Source organism: Vipera ursinii (genome assembly GCF_947247035.1).
Source record: "Vipera ursinii genome assembly, chromosome: 6".
Lineage (NCBI taxonomy): Eukaryota > Metazoa > Chordata > Lepidosauria > Squamata > Viperidae > Vipera > Vipera ursinii.
The window spans coordinates 63,821,428-63,848,156 of record NC_139515.1 but is presented as its reverse complement, the minus strand read 5'-3'; the positions used below and the strand labels follow the sequence as shown (position 1 = coordinate 63,848,156).

General features: G+C 40.4%; 4 protein-coding genes across 8 annotated transcripts in view; 2 read left to right on the top strand and 2 right to left on the bottom strand.

Moving 5' to 3' along the window:
* SSTR3 (somatostatin receptor 3) overlaps positions 1 to 26,729 on the bottom strand; it is a 364,665-nt gene that overhangs the window by 177,760 nt on the left and 160,176 nt on the right. The gene's annotated exons all lie outside the window — the stretch shown is intronic.
* On the bottom strand, positions 1,413 to 12,070 carry TST (thiosulfate sulfurtransferase; the record flags this gene model as incomplete). Its single annotated transcript, XM_083365963.1, has 2 exons — positions 1,413 to 1,857; positions 11,476 to 12,070. The coding sequence occupies 2 exons, from the start codon at positions 12,068 to 12,070 to the stop codon at positions 1,559 to 1,561; spliced, it is 894 nt and encodes a 297-aa protein (XP_083222089.1). The 3' UTR covers positions 1,413 to 1,558.
* Positions 13,857 to 19,190, top strand: MPST (mercaptopyruvate sulfurtransferase). 3 transcript variants are annotated; one of them, XM_083365960.1, is made up of 3 exons: positions 13,857 to 13,950; positions 16,415 to 17,045; positions 18,448 to 19,190. In XM_083365960.1, exons 2-3 carry the CDS (start codon positions 16,451 to 16,453, stop codon positions 18,744 to 18,746), a joined length of 894 nt encoding a protein of 297 aa, XP_083222086.1. In that variant the 5' UTR covers positions 13,857 to 13,950; positions 16,415 to 16,450; the 3' UTR covers positions 18,747 to 19,190. The 3 variants fall into 3 exon arrangements, with proteins under 3 accessions (XP_083222086.1, XP_083222087.1, XP_083222088.1); XM_083365961.1 differs by having other exon boundaries at positions 13,877 to 13,950; positions 16,412 to 17,045; XM_083365962.1 differs by lacking the exon at positions 13,857 to 13,950 and adding an exon at positions 15,298 to 15,572.
* KCTD17 (potassium channel tetramerization domain containing 17) overlaps positions 21,296 to 26,729 on the top strand; it is a gene marked incomplete at its 5' end in the record, with an annotated part of 41,676 nt that continues 36,242 nt past the window's right edge. For all 3 annotated transcript variants that reach the window (XM_083365966.1, XM_083365965.1, XM_083365964.1), the window contains 2 exons: positions 21,296 to 21,514; positions 24,862 to 24,970. In XM_083365966.1, the coding sequence (XP_083222092.1) occupies positions 21,296 to 21,514; positions 24,862 to 24,970 (328 nt within the window). The remainder of the gene's footprint in view (positions 21,515 to 24,861; positions 24,971 to 26,729) is intronic.

Sequence of the window (26,729 nt, the reverse complement as noted above, 5' to 3'; positions counted from 1 at the left end):
TAAGAGGGTCTTGGATATTATTCATGGTGCAGATTGCCATCTACAGAGCCCTTAATGGCACAGGGCTGGCTTATTTGCAAAACAATCTATTTCTGATTTTTTTTTCTGATTACATGAGATCCAGTAGGGTAGACATGTTTTGGATCCCTTCTATGAAACTACCAGTTGGTGGGACAAGGGGCAAGCTTTCTCCTATCATGGTATTTGAAACAGCATACCCCCAAGATTCAGATAATCCCAATTTTACTGGTTTTCCATAGCCCTTGAAACTTAGTTCTATCCCCTTGCATTGGACCGGAATGTTGCATAAGCCTCTCTTGCACAATGTGGGATGGTGAATGATTGTCGTTTGCTACCTGCATCCTGTGGATGGGGCTTTGCTTGTTTGTGCAGACCGGCTGCTGGCATGCCCCGGCTTGGTACTGGTCCACAAACCGGGGGTTGGGGACCCCTGCTGTAAATGATGAAAAATTGGAGGGAGGAGATGAACTTGTATATCTTGACAGAATGTTTATTATGCATGGGGAAATGGAGAACTTTTGAGATATAGAATCATCAGTGAACTGGTTTTCCTGGGTTTCATACATTTGAAGATTGAATATAGCTGCTTGCCTTGCATAGTAACAAGGTACATACCTGGAGCCTGACCTCATCACAATTATTTAGTAGTAAGGCACAATGATTTATAAAATAACTTCTGTGCCAGAATGCATGGACAACTACCAGTATCTTAACCTATAACATGCAAAGCAACTTTGAAGATATCTGTCTCAAAATCCTGGGTATCATCTTTAAAGCCTAAATGACAGAGCCTAAAATATGTCAACCATCATAAATCTCTGCCTGAATGTGTCTCTCAGAAGAGGATTCTTTGTACCTTACCACTGTTGGAAATTTGGTGTGTGAATTCACAGGAAACAACCTTCTTTGAAGCAGTACCATGGTTACTTGGAACTGGAATCCATTTTCATGAAACCTATTGGTCCTTTCCCTAGTAATACTTTAGCCCATTAAAATGTTTTGTTTCAGTGAGTTATGGTCTTGACTTTTATATGCAGTCTCTAATACTATTAAAACATAACATTGTTTTTCTACTTATATCAACATAAGGTTCCAGTTAGTTTTTAGTTTTTGCTAGCTTTCCACAACTTAGCAACTAACTATGATATGACTAACTCCTAGATATGACTAACTCCTACCATTGACCACTATCATGCTGTTAAATAGATAATCTAGGGACAGTAATAATTGTAATCTACATGTATTACATTTCAAGGGCAGCATGTTATAGTTATAATGGAAGTCATGATATTAATATTAATACTTATAATAACAGTGGATAGTTTCTCTTCCTTTATTAGCTATGGACAATAAAAAAGGACACAAAATTGAAAAAGGTATTTGACCCGAGATTCAATTTTATTTAATTACCAGTTTGCAAAAACAAGCAGCAACGATGGATTAGAAAATGAGAAAATTGTAGAATAGGAATCTACTTTCCTATGTTTTCATCATGCTTAGAAAGTATTAGGAACTACGCTTCACAGAAATTGAGTTATTATGCCTTATGGCAATTCCATTCAGACATTTTATACTCAGGTGGGGCACGATGAAACCACTCTGACCAGGATCCATCATAGATGGCCACATCTGGTATACCACAGAGGTATGCTGCCAAGGCAATATGGCAGGCTGTAATCCCCTTGCGACATGTGGCAATCAATGGCTTTGAAAGGTCCACTTTCTTGTCCTGGAACATGCTCTGGATTTCTTCTTGGGGTTTCTCAAATCCTTCCTCAGTCAAGAAGTTGAAGAAAGGCATGTTTATGGTGCCTGGAATGTGACCTGGTTCTATCCCTGGAATAAGAGAAAGAGTTATCACTCAACTAAGTCATTAAAAGTACCTCCTGTAACTATTTTGATCAAATTCAGTTCAATTTTATTACAACTCTAAGTCTAGATTCAAACAAAATATTGAATAAAATAAGTATTATATCCTTCTATATATACGTATACGTGCATAAGAAAAAACAGTAAGTATAAAGGTAAAGGTAAAGGTTCCCCCGCACACGCGTGCTAGTCATTTCCAACTCTAGGGGCTGGTGCTCATCTCCATTTCAAAGCCGAAGAGCCAGCACTTGTCCGAGGACATCTCCGTGGTCATGTGGCCGGCATGACTAGACGCCAAAGGCACACGGAACGCTGTTACTTTCCCACTGTACTGGTCCCTATTTTTCTACTTGCATTTTTATGTGCTTTCGAACTGTTAGGTTGGCAGAAGCTGGGACGAGTAACAGGTGCTCACTCTGCTACGCGGCACTCGGGATTCGACCCACCAAACTGCCAATCTTCTGATCGATAAGCTCAGCATCCTAACCCACTAATTAAGAACAGGGTTACTAAAATAAATTCAAATAAAATAGTATTATAAGAAGTTCTAATCCTATATAATGGTATGGTATATAAGCACATAATTGGAGTACAAATGGTAGCACAAAACTGGGATTGTGGTCAAATAATTTGAAATTATCAATTATTTCTAATACAAATAAGTTGAATAAAAAGTAAGAAATATGTTGGTTATATGGGTGATTGTTAAATGTAAAATGAAACAGCTTTATAAATGTCTGTTTCTAATAAATCACAACTCCAGAATTTACTGCATTTAAATATAGAGCAAGATAATTGCAGATTTTTTGGAAAAGATGGATGAGAACTGCTTTACAATATATACATCTAAAAAATCCATAAAAATTTTAAAAATAGCCAAATTTAAATGGAATTTTGCATTTAATAATGAAATGAAATGCAACATTCTAATTACAATTACTTCATCTTCACTTTCATAATTTAACCTTAATAGATGATATGAAATACACATTGACATCTGATGCATCAGCAAATTGAAATAGACTGGAATTGGACAACCTTCAGTCATAAGATCATAGCTTACTGCTCAAGACATGAAACATGAAGGAAATAGCAGACACAGTACTTAGGTATAATGCAGTCAGTGATCAAATATCTGTTAACTTGTCATCTATAAAGTACTACATGGAAATGGCCAGGTTACTTGTGGGATCATCTGTCTGTATGGTTTCTGCCCATCCCACCAAATCTGGTTGGGTGTGTATGCACTGGGACCTTTTTGTTAAACTGTGTCATATTTCACTAGACATGCTTTCTTGGTTCCGGAATCTACCCTATAATACAACCTCCCCCAAGATTTGAACAGGCCTGACCTGTTAGCCTTTCGGAAGACCTTGAAAACTGACTTTTCTCTCAGGCAGTGGGGCCAGGATGTTAGATAAGTCTGTTATGTATGCTTTATGTGCTATAGGAGAATTTTGCTTGAGCCCCAACCACATTGCATTATATTGTATTGTGTTGATTTTATTTTGCTCTATTTTTGTTATGTATTATTAGCTGCACAAAGTGACTAGGTTGAGATTGATAGCTTTTTAAACAGTAAAGAAATAAGTAGTGAATAAATATGTCACAATCTAGCACTTTACGGTAGCAATGAAGGATGGGGGGCAGAAATATTCAGATGCTGTGACATGTCTATAAAGATCATAATTGTATAGGCAGTGGCTTTTCCCCTTGATATTCTATAGAAGTGCAAAGCAACTCTTGAGAACAGGAATGAGGAAAACAAATAAATGGATCATGTAACCAATTAATCCAGAGTTCTTACCTGAAGCACAAATGACTAGGCACAAATTACCATATTTTGGACTTATTTATATTCTGTGTTTCTGGACCCATCCATCTCCATCAAGGAGATTATGCAAGCATATTATATAAAGAGCCACTCCTTTGAGAAGCCATAATGATGGAAAAGGAGAAGTAAAAAGAAGAGGGTAACCAGCAACATAGCAGATGGATCTGATTATAACAGTAAGAATATGCCATTGGAAGACAAAAAGATTAGATTGTGGACATGAGATCCTGGAGATACAGTATATCTATAGGGTTACTAAGAGTCAACCACAACTTGATGGCATGTAATCAAATTCAACCTTGCTGAACTGTCTCTGAAATCATTATCTGATTGTCACAAATTGTGTTGATGAGTTGGCATAAAGAAAATGAAGTACTCTTCCTATTTCAAATGATCCCTGTAAAATTGGGAAAGGTTTTCTTTGATGACCTAAATGCAACAATATTGAGATTTATCTGGCAAGGGAAGAAAGCACGAATTAAAGTGAAAATGTTACAAGAAGCTAAAAATAGTGGAGGATTTGGACTCCTGGACTGGAGACTATATTATTAAGCAGCCATTTTACCATGGCTTAAAGAATGGATTACGTTGAGAAATAAAAGACTATTGTACCTAGAGGGGCATGACCTACAAATTGGTTGGCATGCCTTTCTATGGTACGAGAAAAAGTAAAATACATAGATACTTCCAAAATCACTTTATAAGGAATGTATTTCTTTTAGAATGGGAAAGAATAAAGCAAAAAATCTATATTAAACTACCTGAATGGCTTTCAACAATGGAAGCTTTTGCTTACCCAAATTTAATTAACTATGACAAAGTCATTACCTACAAAGATATTCTAGATAAGGAAGGAAAATTGAAAGACAGACAAGACTTACATCGACAAGGTATTGACTTAGCATGGTGGCCATATTTACAAATTCAAACAAGATATAGAAAAGATGCAAAGACAATGGGATTTTATAAAGAACAGACAGAATTTGATCAAATATTATTAAAAACAGATGAAAACCTGATTAAGAAACTTTACAGATTTCTGCTAAACTTGAAGATGGAAGAAGAACAAGTAAAAGATACATGGGCAAAAAACTTTGGATATTCTATAGATTTGGAAGACTGGCAAAAATTATGGGATAGAAATATTAAATTGACTAAAGCAGTTTCATATAAAGAAAATTTGTATAAAATGTTTTATTGATTGCATATGACACCAGTAAGATTAGCTAAAATGTTTAAAAATACTTCAAATAATTGCTGGAAATGTAAACAAAGGCCAGGTACCTACTACCATATCTGGTGGGTATGCCCTAAAGCGAAAAAGTTCTGGCTTAAAATACATACATTGTTGGAAAACATGACTAAAGTACAGGTTGAATTTAAACCAGAACTTTTTTTGTTAGGAATATTAGGAGCTAAGTATGAGAAGGAGAATGAGTATCTGATATTGCATGTATTGACAACAGCAAGAATAGCATTTGCCCAATACTGGAAAAATGAAAACCTACCAACTGAGGAGATTTTAATCAAGAAAATTTTAGAATGTGCAAAAATGGACAGATTAACTTTAGAGATTAAAGAGAAAGAGGATTCAATTTATTTTAAAACATGGGATAAATTTTACCAATGGTTAGGGAAACAAACTAGTGAGAAATGAATGTGATATGTTATTTTGAATATATATTAGTAAGGAGAATGATATGTATTGACTAATTGATACTGTATATGATTATTGTTTAGCATATATATTATAGCTACAGGTATTTACTGTTATATTAATTAGTGTTAATTGAACATATGTACCCGGACAATAATCTGTTTGCTAAAGCTTGAAAATGTTATTGGGGGGCAACCCCAATGTTGTTCCCAACCCTGTTCCTACCCCAATCCTGATCCTAACCCTATCCCAAATCCTGATCCTTACCCTGGTCATATCCTTTTCCTAACCCTATAAAATTCAATAAAAAGTCTTATAATAAAAAAAGAAAATTAATTGCTGAAGGAACAAGCTTCTTTTAATTTCTTGGCTACAGTCCCCATCTGCAGTGATCTTGGAGCCCAAGAAATAAAATCTGTCACTGCCTCCATTTCTTCCCCATCTATTTGCCAGGAATTGAGAGGGCCGGATGCCATGATCTTGGTTTTCTTAATGTTAAGGTTCAACCCAACTTTTGCACTCTCCTTCTTCACCCGCAACAAGAGGCTCTAGTTCTTCTTCACTTTCTGCCATTAGAGTGGTATCATCTGCATATCATAGGTTGTTGATATTTCTCCCAGCAATCTTAATTCCAACTTTTGATTCATCTAGCCCTACCTTTCTCATGATGTGCTCTGCATATAAGTTAAATAGACAGGGAGGCAGTATACAGCCTTGCTGGACTCCTTTCCCAATTTTGAACCAATCAGTGGTTCCGTGTCCAGTTCTCACTATTGCTTCTTGACCCGCATATAGGTTTCTCAAGAGACAAATAAGATGGTCTGGTACTCCCATCTCTTTAAGAAGTTGCCACAGTTTGTTGTGATCCACACAATCAAAGGCTTTAGCATAGTCAATGAAGCAGTAGTAGATGTTTTTCTGGAACTCCCTAGCTTTCTCCATGATCCAGCGTATGTTGGCAAATTGATATCTAGTTCCCTTCGAAATCCTGCCTGTACTTCTGGTAATTCTTGATCCACATACTGCTGAAGTCTAGCTTGTAGGATTTTAAGCATAACTTTACTAGCATGTGAAATGAGTGCAATGGTGCGATAGTTTGAACATTCTTTGGCACTGCCTTTCTTTGGAATTGGAATGTAAACTGATCTTTTCCAATCCTGTGGCCACTGCTGAGTTTTCCAAATTTGCTGGCAAATTGAGAGTAGCACTTTTACTGCATCGTCTTTTAAGATTTTGAATAGCTCAGCTGGAATACTGTCACCTCCACTAGCTTTGTTGTTGCTCAGTTTTTCTAAGGCCCACTTCACTTCACATTCTAGGATGTCTGGCTCGAGGTCAGTGACCACTTCATCGTGGTTATCAGGGATGTTAAGCTCATTCCTGTATAGTTTTTCTGTGTAATTTTGCCATCTCTTCTTAATCTCTTCTGCCTCTGTTAGGTCCCTGCCATTTTGGTCCTTTATCATGCCTATTTCTTTGCACTGTTCATTTAAGAAGGCATTCTTATCTCTTCTAGCTATTCTCTGGTATTCTGTATTCAATTGGGTGTATCTTTCTTTTTCTCCCTTGCCTTTCGCTTCCCTCCTTTCCTCAGCTATTTGCAAAGCTTCCTCAGACAGCCATTTTGCTTTCTTGCATTTCTTTTTCTTTGGGATGGTTTTAGTTGCTACCTCTTGTACAATGTTGCTAACCTCTGTCCATAGTTCTTCAGGCACTCTGTCTATCAGATCTAATTACTTAAATCTATTTGTCACCTCTACTGTATATTCAACAGAGATATGATTTAATTCATACCTGAGTGGCCTAGTGCTTTTCCCTACTTTCTTCACTTTAAGCCTAAACTTTGCAATGAGAAGCTCATGGTCTGAGCCACAGTCAGCTCCTGGTCTTGTTTTTACTGACTGTATAGAGCTTCTCCATCTTTGGCTGCAGAGCATATAGTCAATCTGATTTCTGTGTTGACCGTCTGGTGATGTCCATGTGTAGAGCCATCTCTTGGGTTGTTGGCAAAGAGTGTTTGCTATGACCATCGTATTCTCTTGACAAAATTCTATCAGCCTGTGCCCTGCTTCATTTTGTACTCCAAGGCCAAACTTGCCTGTTATTCCAGTTATCTTTTGGCTTCCTACTTTAGCATTCCAATCCCCCATGATGATAAGGACATCATTTTTTGGTGTTAGTTCTATAAGGTGCTGTAGGGCTTCATAGAACCGGTCAATTTCATCCTCTTCAGCACTGGTGGTTGGGGCATAGACTTGGACTACTGTGATATTGAATGGTTTGCCTTGGATTCGAACTGAGATCATTCTGTCATTTTGAGGATTGTATCCCAGTATTGCTTTTCCTACTCTTTTATTGACTATGAAGGCTACTCTATTTCTTCTGAGGGATTCTTGCCTGCAGTAGTATACCTGATGGTCATCTGAATTAAATTCACCCATTCCTGTCTATTTTAGTTTGCTGATTCCTAAGATGTCGATGTTCAGTCTTGTCATCTCTTGTTTGACCATGTCCAGCTTTCTTTGATTCATGGATCTTACGTTCCAGGTTCCTATGGAGAAAAATCTTTACAGCATCGGACTTTCCTTTCACCACCAGATACATCCACAGCTGAGCATCCTTTTGGCTTTGGCCCAGTTGCTTCATTCTTTCTGGCTCTACTAGTACTAGCCCTCTGCTCTTCCCGAGTAGCATATTGGACGCCTTCCGACCTGAGGGGCTCATCTTCCAGCGTCATATCGTTTTGCCTTTTGGTACTGTCCATGGGGTTTTCATGGCAAAGATACTGGAGTGGGTTGCCATTTCCTTCTCCAGTGGATCATGTTTTGTCAGAACTCTCTGCTATGACCCATCCGTCTTGGGTGGCCCTGCACAGCATAGCTCATAGCTTCATTGAATTACACAAGCCCCTTCGGCATGACAAGGCAGTAATCCATGAAGGGGTTAATCCAGCTAGCCAGGGTAAATATCAGAGGATATGGCAGCTGTAGTCAGGGTCCTGATGAACATGTATTATACTATGTCACCATACCAGTGATACTAGCATGGGTGTCAAACCCGCTGTGTCACGTGATGTGTCACGATGTATCATGACTTTTTTTGCATTGCCAAAGCTGGGGTGGGCGCGGCCTCTGTATGATGCAACCGGCCCGCAGGCTGGCAATTTGACACCCCTGAGCTAGATAGATCCAAAAGACTAAAGCTTAGTGTTTTTTCTTCTTATCATCAGATAACTCACATCAAATAACGTGTGATTATTATTTCTTTGTTTGCCATAAAATCTTAAAATCCCATCAGAGAACTAATCTGAAGAAAGAAGAATTTCAGTCTGGAAATAGAGATAATTCTTAACTTATAACAATTGAGCCCAAAATTTCTGTTGCTAAGCAAGACATTTGTTAAGTGAGTTTTGCCCTGTTTTACGACCTTTCCTATCACAGATATTAAGTGAATCATTGTAGTTGTTAAGTTAGCAATATGGTTGCTAAGTGTAATTGGCTTCCCCATTGACTTTGCTTTTTAAAAGGTTGTAAAAGGTGATCACATGACCCTGGGACACTGCAACTGTCATAAATATGAGTCAGTTGCCAAACGTCTGAATTTTGAACGTACAATCATGGGGACGCTGCAATGGTTGCAAATGTGAAAAATGGTCATAAGTCATTTTTTTCAGTGCTGTTGTAACTTCGGATGGTCACCAAATAAACTGTTGTAACTCGAGGACTATCCCTAGTGAGAAGTATTTGCATAAATACTTTTAGGCGAATCTCTCTTTTTTAATGGTCTGAATGCTATGGGAAAGAAAGTATTATTTTCAATTTACAAATATGGGCATCTTGCAGCCACCTCTCTGCATTTATTGTAAGAATGGGCATGAGGGAAAATAACAACTTTCCAATAATTTGAGATGCAGGAAATCAAAAAGATTATATGATGGAATAATAAGCTATTGCTCTTTTAAGCTGGCTTCTCAGAAAAGCTTCTACAAACAGTTTTAAAACTTCCTTCTGCTATTGTGCTCTTTCTATTGGATCTTCCAGGAATGCAACAAACTAATCCACTCAGATAAGTGCTATGCAAAGCTTATTGAATATCTTGTTGCACTCCTTTCAGGCAGGTGAAGACGATCCTCTCAGAGCTATTTTGTAGAATGAGGTGAAATTCCTTTCTGCAAGTTTTATGGTAATGCATCTCTGAAGGTTCAGTGTCAGCCACTTTTGTGCCTCAGCCACTTGTCTTGCCCTAGAAACCAGCATTGCCAGATTGAGGTTCCCTGGAAAAATCTCAAACTTAAAGAACATTGCAAAGGCTATCATATTTGACACCAGGTTTGCTTCAGCCCAACCATTCTGTAATGACTCTGACTCCATGCCTTAGCGGGCTCCAACCTTTTGGGCACCAGGGACCAGTTCCGTGGAGAGAGGTTTTTCCGCCGGCCAGAGGGGGCGTGGTTTCACGTGTTGCCTGCATCCCGTGGATGGGCTTTGCTTGTCTGCATGGCCCAGTTTCTGTAATGCTGTGAACCGGTGCCAGTCCACAGACCGGGGGTTAGGGACCCCTTCCTTAGAGGCCATTGCTTTCCAAAAAATTTGCTGTTTAGATCGAGTTGATATCTTGGGGATTGGCTTAATTGTGTAATGTTTGCAAAATGATCTTGTGTCTGTATCTTCTAATATTGGTGTATCCTTCCCAAACTCTCTTTGTCTGGACCCTCTTAATGTCTGCATTCAGGGATCAAGCCACTCATTTCCCCTTTCTAGTTTTTACTTAACATTAAGTTAACTATGAGTCCCTTGATCCTAGATTCTGAAACAAGGATAACAGAACAACAATACTGAAATAAGGCATAGGAGCTATTAAGGTGTAATACAATCTGCACTCCTCCCCATTTCCTTACAGAAAAATACCTATTGAAAAAGAAGTCCAACGGATGAAAAAGCAATCAATCTGTGAGATTTTTATGCTGACAGATCATGGATTTGCTGGATATGGTGACCTGAAAAATCATTAACTTGGAATTGATCAATCAGGGTCTTGCTCCAGAAGGCTGTAATTCTTCTCTGACACATGCATGTGGACATATCTTTCACCAATTGCCATGGCTATGGTCCCTGCCCTTTGTCCAGGGGCTCAAAGTTTTTAGCTCAACATTCGCTTACACATTAATGGGATGGGGAATGTAATAAGAGCCTTGGTGGAGCAGTGGGCTAATGCCTCCTTAAGTAACACCAGCTGCCTGCAATTAGTGCAGGTTCGCATCCCACCAGGCTCAAGGTTGACTCAGCCTTCCATCCTTCCGAGGTAGGTAAAATGAGGACCCAGATTGTTGGGGGCAATTAAGCTGACTTTGTAATAATGCCGCTTGGGGTGTGTGTGAAAGCCCTAATAAGCAGGCATATACATAGAATGAAGGCTACTGCTAAGCTTGTAAGCCGCCCTGAGTCTTTGGAGAAGGGCGGGATATAAATGGAATAAAAAAATAAAATAAAAAAAAAGTGAAAAATGTCTTGGATTTTTTTGTGCAATTGTTGGGAGGATTGATTTTTAGTCAAAGACTAATCAGAGTGCATTTACTCTAAAAAAATATAAAATTTTGGAATGAGCAACAGACATATCAAGTTACTGGAGATCTGTTTTGAACAGAGTCCTGAGTTTCTGGGGCAGGGTGTTTGGAAAACTGGAATACCAACAAGTGTTGGTAGCAGACCCTGCCAGTATGGAATCCCAAACAAACAAACATAAGTGGATCCTCTGTGTGCACGCGTGTGCGTGTAGATCTATTTCTTACCACACGAGAAAAAGGAAAAGGCCAGGAAAATAGTAAAAGTTCTCCCAAGGGATAAATTCCTAGATCACTCTATTTTTCTACTCAGGAGTAGTATATCTACATGTATCAGTTTTGGAGACCTATGGATTTCTTCTTAGGCACCGTAATATTAAACTGTTATGAAAGTGTATTTAGAAAGTGTTCCACTTTGTTCAGAGGAGGTTGTTCACAAATAAATAAAGTCTGCCAGAGGGATGTAAAGACTAAAATATCATTAGCAGGTAAAGAATATGGGTCTTTACCAATTATATCAGGGTATATTCCTACCTTGCTTTCCTGGCTCAGGTTCTGTTCCTCGGAATCGCCCTTCAGATCTGGCATCCACTACCTGAAACCGCTTGGATTCCATGTTCTCCACCATGTCTTCATAGGTCTTCAGGAGAGACCTGTTAAGAGTAGCTTTAAAGGCAGATGGCTGCGGCCGGGTGATCTCTGATGTCACTGGGTGACCCTCCTTCAGCCAGTTTTTGAAGCCCCCATTCAGCACTGAAACAGTTCGATGACCAAAGACTCGGAACATCCACCATGCGCGTGGTGCATAAAAGGTGCCCAGGTTGTCTCCATCATACACAACTACATGTGTATCATTCCCAATGCCCAAGTGGCCAACATAATCAGCAAAGTGTTTCTCACTGGGCAACATAAGCTCATAAGGCGATGACTTGTCTTTGCATTCTTCAATATCAAAAAAAGAAGCTCCAGGCACATGCTGTTCTTGGAATTCTTTCAGGGCATTTCTCGTTCCAGGTTCATACCAGGAAGCATCCAGCACTCGCAACTCAGGGCCAATCTTTTTGGCTCGGACAGCTTCTGCTAGCCATTTAATGGAGACCAAACCTCTGTATAAAGCTTGCTGCACCATGTTAAGGAAAACTTTCTTGATGGGTGAACTCAAAAAGAGACAAATGATATGTACAGAAAAGGGAGGTACTCTGTCCAGGCTCCAGTGTCTTGTTCCCTACCAATCAACCAAGAAAGGGCGGAGAAAGAAGCCCTAGCCAATTCATTTCTATTCAAGTCTGCACTTTGGACCGGCACAGGCATATCCACAGTCAGCCGCAAAATCCCTTCCTCCCTTTAGTACTTGATGAGAAACTAAAGTCATTGTTCTGAGAAAACTTCCAGGGTTTTTTGTATTAATTTCCCTCCCGTTCTTGCACAAGAACTAGAGGGCGAGAACACACCAGCCAGCTTTTCAGGATCTGCTGCAAAAAGACAAGAAATGCATTAGTGTTCGTGACGGTGCAAAAGTAAACTGTCTGGGTCAGAAGTGGGGCAAAGGGCAAACCTGAAAGAGGAAACCAGCACTCAGAAACTCAGTAAGGCCAAGAACATGGGGTCCCAAAGAGCGAAGTGTGTAAGAGGAAACACTGTAGAAGAAGCTGGTATACTGATCTCAAGCATCCAGATACTGTTTCCTAATATATCCAGCTTTGTAAGTGCAGCAATGTGATTACATAGAAATGGTAGATATGGCAAACCTGCATTACATATACATTTTTTAACAGTTTAGTTAAGAGGGCCCCCAATGTTAGAGTAGAGCTAGCAAGATACTGTTGAGTCCTAAACTTTGCAAGTTCTGAAATAAATGCTATATTTCCCCTATCTGAACATGCTTATGACAAGGTAGCCAAAGTAGCAGAAGAAAAATGAGAGACTTGCAGTATAAACCCACTTTTGGGAGGTTGTGGGAACACAGCAGCCTGCACTGATTTGGAGTTTATGTGTGTTGAATCACAATTTCCACTGTCCAGAATTGTAACAAGACTACTCTGTTGGAGCACTTTGGATAAAGGGTGAGTTGGAAGGTATATGTGTGTTGCTAAATGATTCACTCAGGGTCGTGAGAGAAGTCCGTGACAGAATAAGAATTCTAAAGCAAGTAAGAAGTATCTAAGTAATTAGGGTCAAGATTATCTCGCTTGTCCAAGGTTGTCTGCAATGTATCTTCTCTTCTCCAAATTCCTCCTTGTTGCTACTACGGAGAGAGCGAAGGACTAAAGAGTTTATAGCAACAGGTGCAAGTGCACCGTTTGGCTTTTCAAACATCATTGCTGGCGGAGAAGACAAGGCGGTCTTTTGGCTTTCTTCCGGAACCCACGTTCTCTAGGACAGAGTTTCCCAACCTTGGCAATGTTAAGACAACTGGACTTCAACTCCCAGAATTCCCCAGCCAGCCATGCTGGCTGGGGAATTCTGGGAGATGAAGTCCAGCCGTCTAAACATTGCCAAGGTTGGAAAACCCTGCTCTAGGAAACTCAGGCACGGCCTTAACTGGAAAGTGTTCGAAGAAACGCGCCTCGCCTCTAAATGATCAGATGGGAAGTAAAGTGCTTCTCCACGCCTTCTCCTTTTGGACTCCGTAATCTGGTATTCCAAGAAGTGGCTGGGAGGGGGGGGAGCAAATCAAATATTTATTTTGTCTCCCAAAATGAGCGGCTCACGGGGAGAGTAGTTAGTCAGATGTCATGAGGATTAAAAAAAAAAGGTCGTGAGTGATTCCACTTAGATGAGGGACCGATCTCCATGTGCGAGTTAAATGGTTTTCTGCTAATTTCTCCCCCTCTTTTTTTGCCCCAATTGGTTCGACCCGACAAGCTTTCCTTTCACTGGATATCAAAAGTGGGACGTGGACTTTTTCTCCGCCCTGGAGGTAGAATAAGGAAGGGGGAATAAGCTGGTGGGCGAAAGCCGGCGTGGGCGCAACGCTTTGCAGATTGAGAAGCCACCGATCCATCCGAGGTAAGAGAAGAGGAAGCAGAGAGGTGGAGGTAGATTGGACTTGCTGAAGGTTTAAAACAGGGGTCTTCAAACTTGGCCCTTTTATGACTTGTGGACTTCAACTCCCAGAATTCCTCAGCCAGCAAAGCTGGCTGAGGAATTCTGGGAGTTGAAGTCCACAAGTCATAAAAGGGCCAAGTTTGAAGACCCCTGGTTTAAAAGAAAAAGCATGAGATGAACGCTCGCCCATGTGCTCAGAGGTCACTAACCCTGCTAGTAAGCTGCCTCCTCAGGGGGTGAGGCAAGGACAGGACATGGGTTTTCCTCCGGTGGCGGCGGCGGCATTTACCTATGCGATGCTCTCCTCCCTGGACAACCCTGGAAACCTTTGGGTTATAACTCTCAAATCCTTGCTGGCAGGGGTGAGATCTATAGATTGTCTCTCTATAGATTGTCTGAGGAGGATGGGAGCTGTACTGACTGCAACGCCTGTTGGGGTTGCCAGATTGGGCAGGCTCCGAAGAACCGTCTTTCTTGGAGAAGGAAATAAATTGTTATGCACTAGTTGGGCGCTTGGTGCAGTCTTTCTACTGTCTTCATTTGGGGAATTTGAGACTTTGGGGTTTTTGTGGGTGGAGCACTCTTGGGGGAAGAGAGATGAATTCTTTCCCCCTTTGGGAGACTTTTTTCTGTTCTTTTTCAAAGCAACTTGAATTTGAAGTAGCAAAACCCATTGATATGAACAAATCTGCTCTGAACAAAATGGAGTGCGTCTCAATATTTGCACAGCATCTTCCTGCTTTAACAAAGAGACTCCAGTTCTATAAAGCTGCAGATGTGTTAAAAAGAAAGCTCTTTTTCAGATAGACTCGTGTCCAGGGCTGCAAAACAGGAAACCTCTGTTTAGCTGATTAATCAAGCAGCAGATATTAAAAACAAACAAGTTTCTTTTTAAACTACAAGAACCTATAAAGAAAATGATAGAAGTGCACTATTCTTTTTTTCTCCTGTGCATGGGATGAGAATTATTTTTATTTCCATATTTCACCTATTAACTCCATATTTCCATATCAGGGTTCAAGGATTGTGTTAAAAAGCAATTAAATGCAACATAATCCTATAAATTGCATTTAATCATGACAAAATAAAAATGACAGTATTTTAAAAAAATAATAGATTTTAAAAAAAGAGAAGTAACAAATGTTACTGAGAAGACCCAATCTACTCTGCTGCTGTTATAGAAGTTATGATTTAAGTCAAGCCCTGCACATTCTCCATGAAGATCTAACTTCAAAGTCTATCTTTGTTTTTGTAAACCTTGGCCACTCTTGCTTTCTTGTTTATTTGCTATTGAATATAGATCTCAGATGCTTTGGACAAGGTAATGAAGAGAACTTGGGCATTACTGTGATGAAAGGATGGAATTTAAATTAAACAAAATAAATCCTACAGCAATCTAAATATCCTTTTTAGAGATGAGTCCAAAAAATGAGAAAATCAGGAATCTGCAGGGGTCCTTTTCACTTTGCATGGATCATATAATTGTTTCGTCCATGTTGAGGTGGACTGCTGAAGATTCCTGGAGCTTTTCCCAAGAGAATGGCTATTCTACTAGAGTTCATTTTTATTATACGCAGAAATAGGTAGGGTTTTTTTATGATGGTGATATTTTACCTTCACTAATTAAACTGTGTTGTTATAACAATTCTAATTTTATCCCTGCCTTTTTGCCCAGAATATTGTTTATACAGTACTGTTGATGCTTGGATTATGAATGGGTGCAAATTCCTTATATTTTGATGGCATAATGGTATAGAAGCATTTAATGTCTCTCCCCAGAAGAAAAAGCAAAAATGTTGCCACTTCTATACTTTGCCAAGTGACCTTGTTAGCATTGTTTAACCATAGTGTTCTTTGAACTGTAATAAATCATATATGTTTATCATTTATTTGATAGATCTGTATTCTACTTTTATTCCAGGAACTTAAGGTAGTGTACATTATACTGCGTCTTCTGAGTTTTTCCCCACAACAACCACTCTGTGAAGTCAGACTGAGCAAGAATGATCAAAGTCCACACACAGACACACACAGAGAGGATTTTCATAGTTTGGGAAGGATCTCAAGGGAGCAAGGGGACTTAGAACCTAAGCATGTATGGTTTTCTATAATAGCCTCCCCAAATGCCTGCTTCAGATTATATCATTTGTGAGATACCACCAATGGGGGGTGAGGTGTTTTTCAGCATAGATGGAGATTTGGCACTAGATTCCCATCCTCTTGGCAATTTTTTTCCCTTCTACCAACAAAGCAATATTGTATTGATTATAGCAAGAACATTACATCTTAACTTAGCCACAAAATTGGCTGAACTTGCTGTTGCGTTCAGGTGTAACTACTTACTTGTTATAATCCCTGGGTGTTCTTTTCTCTTGAGGATGATCCTAATTTGTTGTGTTGTCTTCTCTCACCTCACTGCCAGTAGAAATCTCAAGTGACATCCAAACCCAAACTGAGTGCCATGTCTCAGCAGCTGCTTTACCGGGCATTGGTGACTGCTAAATGGGTGTCAGAAATTATCAAGTCTCCTCAAACTGGATCATCTGTGAAGCTCTTGGATGCCTCTTGGTACCTCCCCAAAATGAAACGTAATCCCCAGAGAGAGTTTGAAGATTGCCATATTCCAGGAGCCGCTTTCTTCGACATTGATCATTGCAGTGACCGCACATCACCTTATGATCATATGCTTCCTAGTGCAACAGATTTTGCAAAATACGTGGGCAAACTAGGAGTGAGCAGTGATTGTCATGTTGTGGTGTATGACGCAAGTGACCAGGGCTTGTTCTCAGCTCCCCGGGTCTGGTGGATGTTCCGAGTTTTTGGCCATGAAGCGGTTTCCCTTCTAAATGGTGGGCTGAAGAACTGGATGAAAGAGGGATATCCAATCAGCTCTGGAAAGAGTCATCCTGCTTCTGCTGAATTTCATGCTTCTCTGGATAAATCAATGGTGAAGACCTATGAGCAGGTGAAAGAGAACATTGAGTCACGCCAGTTCCAGGTAGTGGATGCACGGTCTGCTGGAAGGTACACTGGGACGGAACCAGAACCCCGACAAGGTAATGGTTTCTTTAAGTTTGTAGGATAAATGTGGTGGAATGTAGTCTGGATTCCCAGGAGCAAGGAGTTGCATTACAGAGGAGCAAGAGACAGTGAAGTTTAGATGTTTTGGATAGTTTGAAGAGGTAAAGGAAAAGGCTCAAGACAATTCCTCCCTAAAAGTTCTCAGAGTATATCTTTATTGGTGCAAGTAGTTTGCTTTTGTTTGGCAAGATTTCTGTCTGTGTTTGAGGAATAATAATGGAGATTGCTTTGGAGTACTTCAGTGTGTCTTTTAGGTTTTGGAGCCTGACGGTAGAGTTGTTGGGCTGCTTTAACTCTGAGATTAAAACCTCTGATTTTAAAACTTTATGTTAAAAAAGGGAAGTTGCAAATTGTCAGCACTTCAAGATAGAACAGATTAGGAAACCAATGACATGTAGGTTAATACTACTTTTACTGTCAAGCTATAGTAACAGAATGTTGCAAGTCTGATTATGCTTCCCCCCACCCCTTCCTCCCCTTATCTATGTGTGAACCAGGGAGAGGCTTGTCTGAGATATTCACTCATTTCAGTTCTTGCCCAGATTCGGGGGCCCTTTCATCTGACTGTTAACTTGGTAGGGGCTCTTCCTGCTGTCCTTCAAGGCCATTTCCTCTGACCTCTACACGTCAAGAAACAAGAGGAGATGCCTACATATCAGTAGTTCCTCCTAATAAGGATGTTGTTGAAAGGAGAGGGTGGGGCATTATTTATTTATTTATGTAGTATACCAAATGGCAGTAATTTATATATTACTACTTTATATAATAAAATATGTAAGGAATTAAACAGATTAGGCAGAGGATGGGCAGTCATTATTCCTAATATACTAATTGCATTTGATTTTCATTTTTGCTGCATCTTTCACTCTTTGTAGAAGAAAGATGAAGTACAAGATGATAGGACTGCCAAAAATTGTCAAAAGCCTTCCCAGATTGGAGAAGGTACAGCATGGCTCCTGGTTTTTACAACTTTTACAACAAGTGTCCTTCTGCAATTGGGGAAGATTTGGATCAAATAAAGTTTTTTCCCCCTGTACACTAGAGAACAGTCATTCCCCATGTTCACCAGCAGATGGGTGATATCAGTTAACCTCACCTTATATTCTGGCTTACTGGGGCAAATGGGCAGGGGGGAATTCATCCTTTACTGTTAGTATAAACCAGTATTTTTCAAATGGACAAGTTTCAGATATGTGAACTTCAACACCCAGAATTTCCCAGCCATCATGCCTACTTAGAAACTTAGTGCTATGTACAAGATTTCAGGGTTCACTACATACAGTGTGTGTGTGCACATTATTTCTAAATTGTGCTCCTCATTTTGCAATTTTCTTGAATGAACTTTAATAGTATTTTGTTTTTTCAAACTTTCTCCAGGAATCGAACCTGGTCACATCCCTGGCTCTGTGAACATTCCTTTCATAGAATTCCTCACTGAGGCAGGCTTGGAAAAAAGCCCAGAAACTATCCAAGGCTTGTTTCAGGAGAAGAAAGTAGACCTCTCCAAACCTCTTGTGGCCACTTGTGGATCAGGAGTCACCGCTTGCCATGTGGCATTAGCAGCATATCTGTGTGGGAAGCCAGATGTGGCCATTTATGATGGGGCTTGGGTGGAATGGTTCATGCGCGCACAGCCCGAAGACATCATTTCAGAGATGATGGGAAAGACCCTCTGAAGCATGGCCTCCTGCTGAGACAGAAACATTAGAGAAAGGGATGGCTTTCAAAAAATTCTGTCTCAAGATATTCTGCCTATTGAATGAAGTGTTTTGATCATGAATTGGGGGATTTGCCATTCTTTTGCTTGTCTCCATTGCCAAGTATAGATACTGCCCATTTTTCATAGCAAAGAAAACACTAATTATGGGAAGATCAAATTAGAGTTCCAGGTAGAACACAAAAACTCTGGAGATTTGCAATCACAAAAAAGAACTTTGCTTTTTAAGGGGATTAATTTTGCACTGTAACTATGGCAAATTGTGTCACTCTTCTGGCTATTTAGTGTTAATTGTTTCTCCACTGAATCCTGTAATTTGGTTTCTTTTCATTTTTATGGAAATGCAACAAACATTTTTTAAAAATCAAAAGGATCTTAGTGTCCTTAAAGATTCATTGCTTTATTTTGTGTTCTCAGCCTGAAGTGGGTCAGCTTCTGAAAACTTGTGTCCATGACAGTTTATGTGGTGAACTGCACCTTGAATTCAGCTGGTTCTAGACTATACCAAATAGAAAATGTATGTTAAGCTACCTAGTTCCTTTAGCCATTCTTCATAGGATTTAGCCACTAGACTCCTTATCGTCTTTGATATTTTCTGTTGTTGACCATTTTTCCTCTCATCTCACCCCATAAAAGCTTTAAGCCAGCAGGAACCAGTATCTTAAGGGATATGATGACATATCCTGACATATCCCATCACAAATCAAATTTCTTAACTCCTTTCTCCTTTTTCCAAATCTCTACTCTCTAACAAAAGCACCATCTCATTCTCTGCATTCCAACATCTCCATTAGTCCAGGCATTAGTCCCGTCAAATCCTAAACCAACCTACCCAATAACCTCACCAGAGAAATACTGATCTATCAATACTAACTGCTAACTCCAAGCTTTTATTCAGATAGGTCACCTGATAGTGAACCAAATGTAAGTAAATTGGAGAGATAAGCTGTGTGATGTGGCATTCCCTATGAAGAAAACACTGCAAGTGATCACATATACTGTAATGGACTCTGAGAAATACCTTAATACATACTGGTAGGAGAAAGACTTCACTCTACAATCTGAAAGAGAAATATGAGTCCAAAGCTGGAACCAGCACTGGAGAAAGCATATCAGAATTGACACCCCCACCCCCCAAGTCACTGGAACTAAAGGTAGGAGAGGGGGAATTTCAGACTTGCAAGATTCTATTACTTTATCTTTAAAAGGTAAAGGTAAAGGTTCCCCCGCACATGCATGCTAGTCGTTTCCAACTTTAGGGGCCAGTGCTCATCTCTGTTTCAAAGCCAAAGAGCCAGCGCTTGTCCGAGGACGTCTCCATGGTCATGTGGCCGGTATGACTAGACGCCAAAGGCGCACGGAACGCTGTTACCTTCCCACCGTAGTGGTCCCTATTTTTCTACTTGCATTTTTATGTGCTTTCGAACTGCTAGGTTGGCAGAAGCTGGGACGAGTAACAGGCGCTCACTCTGTTACGTGGCACTCGGGATTCAACCTGCCAAACTGCCGACCTTCTGATTGCCAAGCTCAGCGTCCTAACCCACTGAGTCACCACGTCCCTACTTTATCTTTACAATAGGGGTAATTGGTTTTGCTTGTCTGGTCTGCACTTGAAAAGCTGACATATTCTTAGGTTAAGCTCTATGCTTTTTCAAAGAAGCAATTAAAGCAGTGGTTTACAGTGCAAACCTAAGGAACTGACCTTTTTAAAAGAAAGATATTACATGCATAGGGACATCCCTGAACTGCAGAATTTACCATTTTCCACTTTACTCAAATGGGGCCTAGGAAATTATTACATTCTTGTTTTAGAAATGACCAAATACAGGTATCTGTAGAAAGAAAAGAGATACTGAATCTTACAGCATTCTTGGCAAAACAGAATAGTGATGTAATTATGCTATAAATAAGAGTTAGCTCTGGATAAGTTTGTCCACTGGACTATCAAAGATTATTAAAGAATCAGTCCACCAGTTCCTTAAGTGGCACTCAAGGAGCCTTAAGATTAATTTAAACATTTGGAATATCCTCCAATTCCCAGATCTAGTGAGAACTCACCTTGTAGGATGGTTCAGTGAAAATGTAAAATCGTATAAGTTCTCAGCCATTAAAATGTGTTTAAAAAGCATTTTCAACCTTGGCCATTTTAAGATGGGTGCACTTCATTCGAACATGCTGGCTGGGGAAATCTGGGAGTTGAAATCCACTCGTCTTAAAAGTCGCTAAAGTCGAGAAACCCTGCTTTAAATTGTTTTTTTTCACTTTCAGCTAAAAAGATTGTTGGGTTGCCATCAAAATGAAATCCAGCAAAGAACGCTCCCTGAAGCACCGCAACGTGAATCCATAGCAAAAATAACCCGCACCCTTGATTTTCGTCTCCCGCTTAAGTCCGAAATGCGCGCTAGCCTGGAAACAAACTACAAGCCCCAGAATCCTCCAGTGCTCAACACCTGGCAAGCCGCGCCCCGCCTCTTTGAGAAAGTAGGCGGGACGCGCCGAGAGAAAGAGATGAGAATGGAACGAGGGGAGGACGCGCCGGCTGCACAGAAGGCTACTTCGTCCGCGTGGGATTGCTCGCGACAGCCACTTCCCCCCAGCAGCCGAGGCAAATGGGTTCGGCTGAATGTCGGGGGCACCGTTTTCTTAACCACCAAGCAGACCTTATGCCGCGAGCAGAAATCCTTCCTCTGCCGCCTGTGCCAGGGAGAAGAGCTGCAGTCAGATCGGGTAAGCGCGCCCGGGCTTCACCGACCCTTCGAAGGAGCACTGTTGTTTTGCGAACACGCGAGCCTTTTTCACTTCGCTTCAATCGCAGGACGTGGAGAGCGCCAGCAACGAGGGGGGTTCCCTTTGTTTCGAAAGACCGGAGCCCATTTAGAAATAATCTTGCTAAGGGGTCGAGCTTTCTCCCCCCCCCCTCGATTCACGCACTTTTGGGGGTCTTGCCCATCAGCAGGAGTCTGGGTTTTTTTTTTTTTTGTTGTTTTTGTTGCAAAGTCACATTCACACGTTTACTTCGTGAACGCAAAGTTGGTCAGGAAGCTCGATTCTCTTTCTCTCCCTTCTCGCTCCCCTCCCCGCCCTTTCCTTTAGGGCAGGGGTCGGCAACCTCGGCTCTTTTATGACTCGTGGACTTCAACTCCCAGAATTCCTGAGCCAGCATAGCTGGCTCAGGAATTCTGGGAGTTGAAGTCCACGAGTCATAAAAGAGCCGAGGTTGCCGACCCCTGCTCTAGGGTGTTTGGAGCTTTATATAGGAACGAAAGTTTCCCCGGCTACGCTTCAACTGCAGTGTTTAAAAAGGCAAGTCCTACAGAAGCATCTGTTTTCTGGAGGGGCGTCTTGCCTGAGCAGCGAAAACCGTCAAGCAATGAAACGGTTTTTTTAAATGCCTACAGGCCAACCGTTCTGCTTTGTTGAAAAAATGCGGACGCGGAGAAACTCCAGCTTCTGCTTTGCACGCGAGTGAGCGGATTGCTCGACGGAGATAATGTTGTTTATTGCCTCTTTTATCTCAAGAAGCGCGCCGATTCCGGCTAAAAGCGTCGACAAAGACTCACGAAAACTCCACTGGTCCACTAGGCTCGAAGAAATCTTGCCTAGAACTCAAAATAATAACAAATTTAGGGTCATTTCTTCCGCTTTCCTCACCGTAACACCCCTTGTATCAATGTGGGGTCCTTGGTCAGTGATTCCAAGACTTTTATATCTTTGACGCTCGATGCAGCTTTTCTAAGGCTAATGTAGTCGTGGGCAGCCGTTCAAAAACTTCATCCGCAGGATGTTTTTGGTTTATTTTTTGTTTTTGTTTTAAGTGGAGTAAAGCGTACAGCTTAGTCAGAGCAAGGGCGGTTGACTTCAGTATAATTCTCCAAGGATATCCATAAAGAATACAGCCTTGAACTAAACGTTGTGATAGGATCAAAAAGTTGCTGACTTTGGACGACATGTTAGGTTCAAAAGTGTTTTGTAGTTGGATGGCTGGATTTACACACAACTAGGTTAGGCTAAGATGTGCTTTAGCATATTGAAGGAATCCAGCCATTGTGATATCTTGTGAACCAGATTATCAACTAAACGCAGGGGTGTCAAACTCAATTTCATTGAGGGTCGCATCAGCATTGCGGTTGCCGGGTGGGTATGGCCAGGGTGGGCGTGGCCTACTGGGTGGGCGTGGCTAGAGTGCGTGTGGCCTACTGGGTGGGCATGGCCAGCTCTACATCTTCGGCATCAAGGGTGCCTATGGGGGCCTGGGCAGGAGTGGGAGAGATCTGAGGGTCTCTGGCAGAAGGAGGGTCTCTGGGCCAGGGCCAAGGCAGTGGGGCCCGTTCCCTCACTGTTTCCAGGATGGCTTCGCGGGCCACATGAAACCACGTTGCGGGCCGGATCCGGCCCCCCGGGCCTTGTGTTTGACATGTCTGAACTAAAGCCATAATAAGGATAGTTCATATAGATGCAGCATGTTATGAGAACTCAACAGATACCTTTTATTTACCTTGATTTACACTTCCAACTCATTGAGTGAATCAAGTAGTACTATAACTGAACAGAATTTATATAAAATTTAGTTTGTTGGGTGAACTCAGCCAATTTTATTAATTCAGATCACATTTTAATCTGTTTTGGGAATATTGTATAGTCTTCCTGATGGCAGTGTTTCAAATTGGCCAATATTATTTTGGAGGAAGTACACAGTTGTGCCTGCGCACGCACACACAAACACCCTTGCCAAATCCCTCTCTTCCTATTTTTCTTGGCAGTTTTGCTTTTCTTCCCTCTGATCCTGCAGATACATGCAATTGATTCTGACTTTGTTTTGCAAACTTAGCCATTGTGTTATGTAAGTAATAGTTATGGCATAACACAATGAATTATATTGCTATAATGCATTCATCATTTAACTAAGAAATATTTAAACGTCACAGTTTAAATATATTTATTAACTGTTTGCCCTGAATCTCCTGCTATTCAACTACAGTTAATGACTTGGGGTTCCCATAAATATGAAGAGACAAAAACCTCTTTTGCTGAGTGTGCATAGTTTTATACAGACTTCCTTTTTTGTCCATTATTCCCATCCACAAACCCCCACCACCACCTCCGAAAGATGATTTCTCTTTGGAGAGTTGAACCAGATTAATTTTTTTAAAAGCAGTTTTCATACACAACAAATTTTGAGACATACTGTAGCAGTCATAGGTGAACAGTGTATCTGTGTAACACATTTAACATTGGCATTACAATTTGTTTTATTTTTTTTCCTGATAAATACTATGCTGGGATGTGTCTCTTGTGGGTTAAGGCACCAGGCTAGAAATCAGGAGACATCAGGAGAAATCAGCCTTAGGCATGAAAACTGACTGGGAATTTTCTGGCCTTAAGCATGAAAGAAAGCTGGCTGGGTGACCTTGGGCCAGTCACTCTCTCTCAGCCCAACTAACCTCACCAGGTGGTGGTTGTGGAGAAAATAGGAGCAGGAAGGAGAATTGTAGGTGTTCTTCACCTTGATTTATTTATGAAAAAATGATAAAGGCAAGATATAAATAATAAATACCTTCACATGTTGTAGTGTTATCAAGGTCTGTTTCTGATCAGTCATTGACTGATGGTATGTATGAATCTATTTTTCTCTGTCTCTGTCTCTCTCTCTCTCTCTCTGTGTAAAATGTTTCAAAAAGTTTTGCCCTATTTTGAATCATTTTATATATAAACTTGTTAACTCCCTTCAACCTTTTCTGGAAGAATCCTTGAACTTGTTTTCTTCTCTTAGTAATGAAGGGTCAGCAAAACTGGTTACCGTATTGCTGATTTCAAAGTTTACATAAGAAGCATATGTCCCAACTGGTATTTATAACCTTTTATTGTGAAAGCTAGCCGTTAATTCTTTCTGTCTACTCTGTTTTTAAGCAGTTAGTGGTCCATAATAAAGTTTAATTTGTTATCCCTGAAAACTAAATTTATTCAGAGGTTTGGGTGAGGAATTGTATTCAAAAATCTTTTGAAAATCCAAGTAAACAAAGAACTCAGAAAAGTTAGTAAAACATGGTTTGTTTTGTTCTTTGCTTTTGGTTTAGGACGAGACAGGCGCATATCTCATAGATCGAGACCCAACTTATTTTGGACCTATTCTTAACTTTCTCCGGCATGGGAAACTGGTACTGGATAAAGATATGGCTGAGGAAGGTAAGTCTATAGATCTTATGTTCCAGAACCCAGCTATATAAATGCTAGTGCAGGTAATCCTTGATTTAGAAGCATCCATTTGCTGACCGTTAAAAGTTACAACAGCAGCAAAAAATGTGAATTATGACTGTTTCCACCTGTACGACCACTGCAGCATCCCCAAGGGTACGTAATCAAAATTTGGGTACTTGGCAACAGGCATGTCCTTATGATTATTGCCTTACCTTAGGGTCATTTGATCATCATTGGTAATCTTCCCAGCTGGCTTCTGACAAGCAAAGTCAAATGCGAGAAGCCAGATTCACTTAACAACCACATGATCCACTTAACAGCTGCAGTGATTCACTTAATTATGGCAAAAAGTCATAAGGTGGGGCAAAGCTCAACAACTGTCTCACTTAGCAATTAAATTTTGGGCTCAGTTAGGGTGGTAAGTTGAGGACTAGCTGAATTGTTTATGGTGGGCAATGAACATAATTGATTGCTAAGGGCTATTTATTAAAGTGTCTCTGCAATACACTTAAGAATACTCTTGTCTCTGTTGTCTAAAATCATATTTCATGACAGTAATGTAGTAGGATCTTAAGAACATGTTAAATGTTTTCTGGCAATATGATCTTTTTCATGAGATTGAACACTTCACATATTTTCTCAGGGAAATGATCCCTGTGTTCTATAACAAGAACATGGAATGATGCCTTATACCAAATTAGACTATGCATCTGATATGTATAAATGTTTATACAGTAATACCAGCTTCTTTTTTTCACCAAGGGCCCATTCTTTCCACTATTGTTTCTCTTCTTAAAAATGGGTAAAATGGTTTTCTAAATTATTGAACATGAAAAACACAAACTGTAACATAAATCTTAAAGGTAGATTTAGCATAGTTAAAAGACAAACATCCCCTAAGCCAGAGGTCCCCATGCGTGAGTGGCTCCACTCGTGCAAATGGCAGGTACTTGTGCGTGAAGCTCCATTTGCACAAGTGGAGATGTGCATCCTCATGCACACATACCTGCCACTCACACAGAACCATCCCCTTTCCCCCCATGCTCGTCAAGCTGGAAGGGTTTGGGACCACTGCCCTAAACCGTCCCTAATTTACATGAAAAATTTCCAGTATTTGTTTTGCTCACATCTGAGATACAGTGGTAGGATTCAGCTGGTTCGCACCACTTCGGCAGAACCGGTAGCTAATTTTTTGTTCCCCAGGCCCAGAATGGACTTCCGGAAGCGGCATCCACACACAGAACCAGTTGTTCACATATTTGAATCCCACCACTGGATACAGCCCTATATACTTTTAACTAGCTTTGCCTTTATGGGCCATAGCCACCCTGCATAAAATAGGGTCTAGCTCCATTTGCTAAGAATTTCTTAACTCTGGTTTATGATGACTGACAGCAAAGAGTCTCTGGGGTTCAGAATAGAGTCTGTCTTAGCCTTGATGGAGAGGCCAGATGTTAACCCAGGACTTCTGTATGAAAAACAAAGAGTTTACTACTGAGTAAATTTCTCCTTTATTTCTTAATCTTTTTTTTCTCTTGCCCTTCTTCTAATATATAGAGATTTGCTTATTCAAATTAGCATTTATATTGGTTTTGCAGCTTTAATTGATTATGTACCTTTTTCTTCCTACACAGTAGGTGCTTTTGTTTGATTTATGCATAATTGTTGTTTAATCTTTATTTTTATAATGTAAGTAAGGCCATTTTGGTGAAGAAATATGGATAAGAAAAATTAAAAAAATAGGTAC